The sequence below is a fragment of the Phasianus colchicus genome, chromosome 2, assembly GCF_987193195.1.
Source record: "Phasianus colchicus chromosome 2, bPhaCol1.hap1.1, whole genome shotgun sequence".
Lineage (NCBI taxonomy): Eukaryota > Metazoa > Chordata > Aves > Galliformes > Phasianidae > Phasianus > Phasianus colchicus.
In genome coordinates this window covers 87,183,064-87,194,934 of record NC_143437.1, presented here as the reverse complement: position 1 = coordinate 87,194,934, position 11,871 = coordinate 87,183,064, and the positions used below count along the sequence as shown (strand labels likewise).

Below are 11,871 nucleotides of genomic sequence, written 5' to 3'. Positions count from 1 at the left end.
ACATAGAAAAACATACACTTTGAATTATCAATCACAAATTTCTGCAAAATGGTTTAGAACTTGTCAGCTCTCTTCAGAGGTCCACAAACCACCAGCAATTTTTTCATGCATTTCTACACTACATGGTGTAGGAAATGTACTTCCACTTGTTTAGTGTCAAAATATAGGTTCTGACTGGCATGCTGCTGGCATTACAAATAACCTGAAAATATACAGCAAGAACAGCACTGGCTCTGGAACAGGGATAGCTCAAGTATCTACAAAAAACTGCTGGACTGTGTCACATAAAAATAGTCTTAGAAACACTTCTTTTTCTCTTTCTAAGGGAAAAATTGGAAATTGCCCAACTTTTCATTAGCATAATATCACATTTTCTGCAGTGTGAAAAGACTGAATCATGACTGTGAAAGAGAAGAACTTGATATTGGTGGGAAAATGAGCAAACAAGAATGTAATTACCAAAACAGCTGTTTGCATATAAATGATTGTGGTAGTTACGTAGGAAATGGGTGATTATAAATACATGAAATTAGAGCAGTCCACTGGAACGTTAATAGTGGTTATTGATATGGTAAATGAGAGGGATTTTTTTTTTTTTTTTTTTTTTTTTGAGCAATGGTGGAAACTAGATCATAGAGAAAAAGACAACCATTAAGAGGAAAACACCACAGGTGTGATTTATCTGATAGAGTTCTACTTCTTGGTAGAAAACAACAGTATCATTTTCAATCTCAAGAATGCAAAGAATGTACATTTCTGTAATGAAAATCTACCTTGGGACAGGTGTTTCATGATCCAGGTATATCAGTGGGCAGGTTACCATTTCTAGCTGCACTTCTGGAAGTACTGATCCTTCTAGTAGAAACTACTGTATCTGGTATCTTTCTAGTGAAACAGTCTGTATAAAAAATGAAGGAAAGGTCCATCAGTGAACTAAAACAACTTGACTAGCTTGACAGATCCTGAAAGGCACAAGCAGATCACTCTTCTTCAAGATAGATAGGCTTCACCTTCTGCAGCTCATGGAGCCAGGGCAGAGCAGAGGCCAAGGCAGAAGCCTTCTGCACTGCATTGCTGCACATAGAGGAGGGTACCAGTGCTGATCTCAGTTATAGCCTCCTTTTAGAACTATAAGAAAGGCTTTCAGAGAATGTACGTATCTGCTAATGGCTGCAAACATATGTGAGTCTCTTCCTTCTGCTTTGTAGCTAAGGTCTGTAAGGAGAGTTATAGCATAGCTGTGTATTATATTTAGTTACCTAATTTAAAAAACTGTAAATACATGCATGTCATCTGATTCTTGCCTTGAGGATTATTACTTGACTTATTTCCTACAGGTTGTTTAACAGCAGAGGTCAGTTAAGGGGAAAGATTCAGAGGAGCGAGAGGAAAATATCCTAGGAAACGTTTAGCAATGCTACTTAGTTATTTTAGAGTAAATCTGGAGGAGCACTATTTCTTCTACTGCAGTTTGTATTTACATCATGGGAAAAGCCAAGAGAATGGTAAAAGACTTAGAGACAGTTGGTGGAAATGGGGTGTAACATGATTGAGGAGAGGGGTCAAATTCTTTCCTGCCAAAAATGAGCAAACCTCTGTGAAAATGTCAGCAAAACTTCACTCAGAAACACTAGCAGAGCTTCTAGCCAGGCTGGGAATTTCACAGTGAATATTCTTCCATCATTGTCACAGAGGCATTTCTTTAAGCACTTTTCAGATGAAATGCAATCACTTTCAGTGCTCTCCACTATTCTGTGAGACACCTTTCCCATCTGCCTGCCATGGACATGAAGATGCAGAGCTCCTGGACACCTCCGTGTTTGGACTAAGTCAGAGAAAGAAACTGTACCTTCCAGGCTCCTCTCTTTGGAGCTGGGAACCTGCAGTCCACAGCAGCACTGTCTCCTCATCAAGGGTCCGCAGGCACCAGCCTTCTGAGGCTGCTGGCTCCTAGCAGCTATGGGCCAGCCCTGAGCCCTCTGCCCCTGCAACCCAGGTCTGAGCTCTTCCAATCTCTAATCTTCTTATGATCTTTTATTTAAATTTTTAATAGAAGTTTTGGAATTTCAGTTCAGTTCTGAAGTGTGATATATTTTCCCCCCCAGAATTTTAAGTCATGACCTTCAACCTATTTTTTTTTTTTTTTTTTTGTGGATAGATGAAAGAGCAAAAGCATAGTGCCTTGATTATGAGAAGAAAATTGAAAATTAAAAAGTTAATTTGTATTCTGGCTCAAGCGAAGATAAACAGTGAGAAGAAGACATATGTGTATGAGGATTTCAAGGCCACTACAATGTTGGTGAATTGACAGTAGTGTATCTGAGAGTAAAAATTTTGTCCGTTGGTATAAGTCCAATGGTGAGAACTGTAGATCCTACTAATTAGCAACTCTTTAATTTTGTCTGCGTTACTAGATTGCAAAACATGAAATTTAATGAAAATCAGTAGTTTGCTTCCTTAATTTTTTTTTTTTTAGTATCTGTATCCATTCTGTTTTTGAAGAGGAAACCAATTATGATGGTTCTTTTTTTCCTGCTAAATACACAAATTCTCTTCAAAAGATGATTTAGTGAAACTCTGTGCACTTACCCACACATTGCACCCACAAGCATTTACAGCATGATATCAAACCAAGAAAAATCCCAAACGTGTGAAGAAAAAGAAAGGAAATGTCAGCCAAATGTTTTCTCAGAGTTTCACATCCCAATTAAACAAGTAACCAACTTGGCAGGTCTTGTCTTTGTTCCATCCCTGCAGCACAGTCTAGGGAAGAGCATTCCCTGTGGGAGCTGTTAGTCTTGAATAACAAAGCAGAGAAGGCTGAAAAGAGTGGTTTCAGGGGTTAAGGAAGAAACACTCGTTTGGAAAAGAAATCCCAGTGGTGGGTATATAGTTGGCCTAAATAAAAGAGAACACGCTTTCTTGTGGCAAGTTAATAAAAGACAGCTCAGCAACCAAGAAAATAAGCAAGCATGAAAAGTGTTGTTTTTCAATTAGATCAATTTAGGGAGTTTGATGTATGCACCATGTTTCTCCCCCAAGTCTTGTCCAACTTTTGGTCTCTGCAGCTGTGTAGCTCCACAGGTTTAAGCCTGGATTTCTCCTTTGTGGAAGAACTTCAGAGGGGCAGACAGAAAGCCCCCTCCAAGGTTTCTCTCACAGTTTAATTGAAGATCTTTCTCATTTTTACAAATGTTTCTGCTCACAAGTCATTTGGAGATCCAGAAGAGACCGGAACAAGTTATACAGGGAAGATCCTGTTCCCACATCTTTGCTTCAATTTCTCTCTTTTAGAGAACTGTTCCCTAGAAAATATGCTTTTCTCATATCTCCAGCCAACATCTGCCCCAAGGTCCCCTGCTATGGAGTTCTTAACTCATTGCTGAATATCCCACTGAGCAGGAGAAGCGTGCAAAGAGGAAGAGGGAGGGATGCCTTCAGCCCTACTGGTGTGGATTTACTTTGAGGAGATCTTGGTTATGTCTACAGAAGCAGCTTCAAAATATAACCACTCTTGCACCTGCGCATGCCTTGATTTTATCTGGGCACATGCCTAGATTCTCACAAAAAAAATCATGAAACTAGTAAAGTACTTGATAAATGTAAATAATTACACATACTCATAAAGCCTACAATCAGTAAAGGATCTGATCTTCAGGGAAGGACTGTGAAGTGTATCTGTCACTCCACAAGCAGTGCTTAGAGCACTGGAAAACTGAGATCTGATTGTCTCCACTGTATTGCTCCTCCTCTGCTCTTATCTCAGGCAAATGTCTCCACCTTTCTGTGCCTGCAAGGTAGGGATAGTAGTAACACGTCTTTTATAAAGCATTAACATCTGCTAAAGCAATGGAAATATCTATTCGTATTAATAATAATAATTGATGGTGCCCATCTGGCAGAAAAAACTGCAGGAACAGAGCACAAACCATTTAGCTGAAAATATAGCAGTCGGGAGAAGTGCCTGTGTCATGTGTTGTAAATATGGAAAACAGAATACAAAAGGTCCATTTGATTCATATGAGATTCCCGATTCCTCATGTACCATGGTTGGTGCTGATTTATTTGAATTAAGATGGCAAAAAAATGTACTCTCACTGCTTTCTGTTGGATTTTTACTTTAGTTTTCTTTTGTTTTTAATCAAGCTCTTGCTCAAGCAGTGTGAGCAAGTATCCAGTAACACACTGTAAATCACAGTTTGTAACTTCTCTGACTGCAGATGAGATAGCAACAGATAATGCTGTATAATTCACATGTGGCCCGTTTGTCATTCAAGCACCACATGTCAGGTTCTCTCAATGCACAGAAGAATGTGTGAGCAGAACAGTTGGTAGAGACTGCGAAGAACATGATTTTAAAGTCTTTGTTAAAAGCCCTTGGTTAATACTGAAACAGTTCAGAATTTTACGAGTAGAAACCTAAGACTTTTTCTGCCACCTTTAGAGTCATCTTTAAGTCAAAGTCAGTTTACAGAGAAGTTGGTAGAAGCTTCAGCAGACAAAGTGAGAAAAAAAAAATGGAACAGAAAAATATGCAGTCAACAATCTAGACAAATGCTTTTCCAGTAAATGGTTGAGAAAATGGAAGCGCCTGACCTCCCATGATGATAAAAAACAGCAATTTCACAATGCAGTGGTATTTGAAAAGTGTCAGAAATCATTTTCCTGCAGTTGCTCAGACAAAGCCTATAGCACAGCCACTGTCCTTAACCCATTTTGTGAAGAGACAGGTGAACTGTAACCCAAAAATGCAATTTCTCTGTATTGTCCCTAAAAAAAGAAACAGTTGCAATGTCTAGACTACAGATGTAACTCACAGCACCAGGTACATACTACTTAATACAGTGAAGCCCTGAATTGTATGACATTTGACTTCTATCATAATACCAAGACAAAATACTGACTTCTAGTCCTATAGATACACATAGCATGCAAAATAAACTGCTGCATGGGACTGGTTTCTTATTCCTGGAGACATCTGAACTTCTCACATGGCTCCTTTATATGCCTAATCACTCAACACAAACACAAATGTATCTAAAAATGTAAACAGACCCTGCAGAAAATAGAGTCATAGGTTTGGAAGGAACATGTCAATCAGGATTAACATTCAGAGAGATATGCGACAGAACAAGAACAGAGCAAAATAATCCTTTTTGCTCGCAGACATCCATGCCAATGCTTGTTGGAGGTATCTCTAGCTGAGTTTCACAGTGATTGGATGTGCTGCTACGTTGTTACCAGATGGCTTTATATGAATTTAATTTTTAGCTTCATCTTGCATTAGAAGGGCAAATGCAATCTGAAAAAGCATGTTTTTGATTACCAGCAAATCTTTCCCACCCGTTCCCTGATTAATTGAAGTTTTTTACCTCTGGTCAAAATTGGAAATACTTGACACTATGAATACTTTGTTGAAATGGACATCCAGACAGAGATGCCCATCAAATTCCAAACTGAAGGCAGACTGTTATGTGGTTCACAGCATAGCACACCAGAGAATTTACAAATGCTCTGCACTGCAGTCACGCAGAGCTCACCTTGTCTTCATCAGGTCTCACAGGACTATGCACTTTAAAATGGAAAATTAAATAATTGCTGCTGGAATATTGTACACCTTTCAGCTTTGACTTCTACGAGTTGAATTCTTCTATGCCATAGAAACTGTCACTGGTATCATCCTATAAACATTTGATTTTGGCCAATGATATACAGCTATAGTGCTAATATCATGAGTAAGTTGAAGATTCAGACGTTCAGGCCCATAATGAAACACTGGTTTTATACAGTTTACTCTATTTTTTCTGTTCTTTAACTCTTTAGACTCTTCCCAGTTGTTAAGAATCCAGAAAATTTCAGCAACTTTAAAAAGGATAAAAGTCTCAAGTTCCTAAATGAAAACAGAATTATCTTAGCAATTATATAAATGGGTACAGATTATATATATGATAATATAATTTAATACATTTACATACACATTATATGTATACTTATATGTGTATATGTTATGTATAAATACATATAAAATCAGAGATATTTGATAGGACCTAGCAAAAGAACAAAAAGCCCTGTATAGTAGTCTTGGAGAAGGGATTACCTGAACCAGCTTATACGAAAGTATGCATATATAACCTTACTCAGAGCATGCAGAAAGTGTGGTGCCAATATCCTTCCTTTCAAACAGAGGAATGATTAGTTAGGTATTTAAGGAGATTTTTAAAAAATATTTCTGCATTTCTAGTATATTTTGAATGGAGTGTGAGCAGTTTAGAGGTATGAATTCAAGGTGTGATATTTATTAATATAGTAGATGGTTCAACCAGCTGCAACTTAAAAAAATACAGGACATATCAGAAGACATAACAAAAGTCATTTTGCAAAATGTCTGTAATAAAAAATGAACTGTAAAAAATCTATGAATAACTCTAAGCAATCTCTTGCTTTTAGCTTTAAAATAAGATATGAAGTAGGTGTCACTTTGTCATCTGAGAAGCAAAATCACAGCAGAACAAAATAGTATTACATGTTTATTATGTCTCAAAATATAGAAATATATTCCAACAGCATATTTTATAGAATAATATAACAATAATCTTCCGTTTCTTATTCTCAAAATGGTACACCATTATTTAAAAATATATTACTTAATGTACCCAAAATGTAGTTTTCATCAACTTCTATTTAGAAAAAATCAACTTCTAGAAAGCATATCCTCCTGCCCAATTCATACAGCAACCTTAGAATTTTTTGAAAATAACTCAGGAATTTAACTTTATTTTTATTTAGCTGTTCCAAATTGCTAATTCAGTTGGAGACATAATAATTTGATATAAATCATTGCGCATGAACCACAACTAAACATAGATATGTTGGTAATGTATGTATAAAGTAGAACTGGAAGCGTAAAATGGAATTGTTTGTATTAAGGAGATAGAGCTCTGAAGACAGAAATCAGAACTATTCATTTTTCAAAAATCTGTGTGTATGCATAAGAAGATGTATGTAATACTCCAGTAGCAAGATAAATTAAATTAGTTTCTGCTTAAAAGACAGCTGCACATTCGCATGCATACACAGTCACACACACCTGCTGATTTATCAGACTGTCATAATCTGAGTTTTCTGAAATGTGCCTTAAATAACCACTGAAGTCATCATCTACATGAATAGATTGTCTAAGGAGAGACTTGTATGTACTATTCACTTGTTAACAGCACTATGAGAACTGTTAAAAAGCATTTTTAATCAAGGTAGTTCAAGATAAAAGCGCATTGTGGTTAGCCATTTAATAAAGAGAAAAGAGAGTTTCATTTTTCTCATTTTCATAATTCTAGAACAAAGAGGTGTCCAAAGTTTTTAAATGTGTTCAATTCAAAATAAGCACATGGGTGCTGGTTGTGAGAATGGTAATGTTACCATTATAAATTGTGCAATTCACGACCAAAGGATTTTATTTGAGGCCAAAAATGTAGGGAAATGAAAAAATCTATGTATGGATTTAAGAAATTTCAAAGTTATAAAAACTGATGCTAAAAAGAGGAAAGATATCCAATTTTAGTCTCATTACTTAAATCAAACCTACCAGGAAAGAAGATGGGACTGACCATACGCTGCAAATTACTTATGAATGGTATTTTCATCTTTCCACGTGACCCAGCCACCATCACAGACAAGTATACGGTAACTTCACCTGTGTGGCAGTACAGCTTGTGTGGGTTTTTGTTTGATTTCACCTTGTGCTATCATTATAAAAATATTTGCCCCGGTAGCATGCTGTGATGGATAATGGACTAATGTGAATTGAGGTAAGAACATTGTAGTTCAATGTTTAGTGTTAACTTGGAAGGTTCTTGGAAGGATCTAGAGGCTAGAATCTGTCTCTGCAGAATTCCCAAAGTTCTGAGCCTTCTGCAAACCCCGGAGCCCACAGGCCCAGAAGTAGCACGCACGCCTCCTTCACACTCATCTCAGTAAAGAAAATAGTTACATGTGCAATCTCTTCACTTCTATTTTCTACCTACTATTTATTTACTTTAACACTGTTCAACATTCCACTTTTTCTAATGGAGCAGAACTTCTAAAAGAAAAAAATATGTTTGGCCAAGCAGTCATGTTTATTTTTTATTCTGTGCCTTTTTCTAAATAAATATCCCTCCACAGTTTTCATTGGCACAATATGACCAAACGCATTTTAGTTCTTTAAACAATATGAAGCAGTTACAGAAGTTCCGGAGTTACTAACTTTAAAAAAAATCTATACAAAGGTTTTACTTTAAAGTATGGAAATGGAATTACATAGGTTCCAGTATGTTCAATTAAAAAAAAATTAGTTTCTGAAGTTCTACTGCTTAGTAAGGTGACCCATAAAATAAATGATTTTGAAATTTTGCTCATACAAAAGAAACTATATACTTTTAAATAAATAAAAGCTGCTATATACAATATACTGTACATTTAAATGAGAGATGACATGAAATGGAATAAATTTAGAACTGCCTTCTCATCATCAAGGCCTATATCTTGACTTTATTACAGTTCTGAATACACCCCTCTGCTTTAGATTATTACTTTTTTCATCCTAGTGGCAGCCACATGAACGCACCACCATATTCCTGTATTTCTTTAAAATAACGTTGGAACTGTCATCAAAGTAGAGCACGGAGATGGCATTCAGTTTTGTTGGTGCACAGCATGGCTTTGGTACATGATCAGGGAACATCAAATGAACCTGAAAGACAGAGAAATACATAGCTCACGTATCAAACGGAGAAATGCCAGATCAAGACATGTCTTTGCAATTCACTTCTGTGGTTGCAGATTTTCCTCAGTTAGCAACTTTAAAGCAGAGCTTACCTCCAGAATGTTGCTCTGATTTCAATCCTGCGGGCAGTGTTATACAATAATCACATATGGAGAGTTAAGGGAGGAGAAGCAGCCAAGATACAAAGTTGGTTTTCAGATGAAATTTAGAAAAGAGCTGAAGTTAGGCTGCAGTTTGGGAAAACACATATGTTAGTACCATCTCTGTTGAGGACACTGCTTAACATGAAGCACATGCTCATGTCCCTTGTCTCACCAAGACTCCAGCATGTGCTAAAATGCTTTCTTGCATAGAGTCTCAGCATGGAGGAAAGATCTGACAGAAAGCAAATGCTCGTATTGAAACACTGTTTTCAGTCTATGAAAGAGTAAGATGTGCATTTTCTGACAGCATGAATGTATTTTAAGGTCTTATCTAGGTATCTGTGCATCCAGCTCTACTTCTACTGAAGTCAAAATGAATTTGTAAGTTGAGTGCCAGCTGGACAGGAAGTTTGGAGAAATGACCAAGACAGAAAAAGCTTTCTGTACACTAGGCTGAAGTATATCAATGAAGGTTAAAGAGAAGAAAAACAGTTTTGAACAGCATCCCAGAACGAACAAGATCTAGTGAAAATATCTGAATATGGGGGAAGTTCTTTGTACTTGAAAGAAGGTTGGATGCAATATTCTGCACATGCTGAAGACTTGGAAACTGGGGAGGCCAGAAAGAAGGGAGTTGTAATAGAGAGGGCAAGAGATTATTAAGGCATGGATGAAGACTTCAGCAGTAATAGGTTTCATTTGTATGTTAAGTCTTTGTAAATCTGTTAGAGCCATCTGTCTTGCAGTGATATAAGCCCCGAGTCTTTGCCAGACAACAGAGAACAGTCTATCAGGAAACGATTTTTACATAACTGTTACCATGAGAAGGTCTTTTGAAATAAGCAATAATAAATCCTGAAGAAACAGTTTAGAAAGGGTTTAGACACACATTTAAAAACAAATGAATAGCAAAGCAATTGAAGAAAAGAATGACTGTGCCATGTCTGGGCAGATGTTTGCCCCACCACAACTTCTGGTTCCACCAGCTCCTGCCTCACCAGCTCCAACGCCCTGCAGCCCCTCACAACAGTGAGCACAGCATGGCGAAGAGGGAGCATCTATACAAAGGGTAGAATTTCAAAAGGCTGGAAGGCAGTGTGAGTCTACCTGCTGATCCCCTGAACTGAATGATCATGAGATCATTTTTAAGTCAACACAATTTCAGAGGTTGACTGGAGAGGAAAGATAATATAATTCATTGAATACAGCCTTTTGTGTATTTATATGTATCTGTACGTTCTGTCTACCTAAGTTTAACCTCAGAAAAAGAGAAAGGTACTTGCCCAACATTTCTCCTATGCTTGTTACAAAAGAAAAAAAAATGAGTAAAGTTTGGAGGGGTACCAAGGAACAATCACTTCTCAAGCCCAAAAGAGTGGGCTTTTTTAGAATGGTGTAATCAGTATGGCTGAGAGATGATTACATTTGGATGAGGGTGGGGTATATGAATAATTGTTTCTCAAGCCATCCCTATGTGCACACCTTTTGCAAATCTGAATTGCGCATAATTTAAACCATAAAGCATTCAACTACTGTTATCTCATCTAATTTATGTGCAGCTAAAGTTTAATTAGCCTCTTGATTTTTTGGCTGCACAACCGGACGCATGTAAAGTACATGCAGAGGGAGACAAACAATTCCAGAAAGGCCATAAAAATTAGAGAAAATCTAAGTATCCAGTTTTTAATAAGTGGACAATCTACAGAAATTTCTTAAACATAGGAAATTAATCATTTTTTGAAAGAGTAGATGCACAAGAGAAAATAGCACTGGGCCACTTCTTATTTAACGGCCCATAATTGTAGCAGGGAACTCTAAGTTGAGGATCTCAGTGTCATTGGTAATTTTTCTGGGCCATGTTTACATAATGATAAACTTTTGCTTTGCTGACCTATTTCTTTTCAGTTCAAGATCTGCATAGATTCTGTTCCTCATCATAAGCAATGCTATATTGCTTGCCAAGTAGCATTTGCTGTTCCCCTTCACCTGAACCTCCTACCACAATTTTGTATATTCCCAGCCTCTGACTTTACTTTTTGTCATTCTTGCTGGCTTCAGTTCTGGGGTAGAGGAATAATGTTACACTGGTGTCTGGGCTTGGGGAAGGTATATAAATGAGAAGTTGTATGGAAAGGGATGGGTCTCAGCAAATGGTGAGTTTCTAAAAATCTCCATTTCGTGTAACATAGCAATTCTCACAAGCAAAGTTTTTCTATCAGATAGAATTGGGGAAAACCAGAATTTCTTTTCATTTTCTTTTCTTTTCTTCTGGTTTTGCCTGGGAAGGCGATAGTCAAAAAGATTTTTCAGGCCTAGTTGTTCTGTTATTTTTTTCCAATCAAAATCAAAGATCACAAAACCATGTTTCTCTAATTTCAGGCAAGTAAGAGCTTTGACATTTCCAGAAACTCATAAGAAATGACAACCATTTTATCTTCCCATTTCAAACTCCCTCTCCTTTCTTGTTTATTGTAACTCATTCCTCCATTTCTTAATCAGTCTTTTAATGCTAATGGTTTTCAGAGCCAATACTTCAGCTGCCACATCTGAAAAATCATGACCATTCATCAGACCTGCGGCACTGCATTCTAAAAGTCCTGATTTCTAGACTTTTACCGCTGTGTTTACCGAATTGTAGCTGAACACTTGTGGGCTGGAGGAGGCCTTGTGAGCTGATCCAACTAAGATCATCCTTTTGGCAGCTGTGGTTGATGCACAGGACTAACATAAGAACTGGCAGAGGCAAAAAGCTGGCTGCAGTTCTTTTACATGTACCAAGCAGAGCAACATATCCAAGCACACTTATAAGTTGTATTTGTTAGCCAGGCATGACTGAACACAATTTCTTAAATGCAAATGCGTCTGCTTGCAAAGCTTCACATTCAATTACATTTTAAGTTTTTTGCCAACTGTTGACGACAGAAGTCCACAGAGTGGCCAAGTGTCAACATTTCTGGAAGGAATAGC

The 11,871-nt window shown here is 37.2% G+C and overlaps 1 protein-coding gene across 2 annotated transcripts in view; it reads right to left on the bottom strand.

The window, feature by feature from the left end:
• Nucleotides 1-6,412: 6,412 nt before the first annotated feature.
• BMP5 (bone morphogenetic protein 5) overlaps nucleotides 6,413-11,871 on the bottom strand; it is a 54,912-nt gene continuing 49,453 nt past the window's right edge. For both annotated transcript variants that reach the window (XM_031610950.2, XM_090136269.1), the window contains one exon: nucleotides 6,413-8,728. In XM_031610950.2, the coding sequence (XP_031466810.1) occupies nucleotides 8,579-8,728 (150 nt within the window). In that variant the 3' untranslated portion in view covers nucleotides 6,413-8,578. The remainder of the gene's footprint in view (nucleotides 8,729-11,871) is intronic.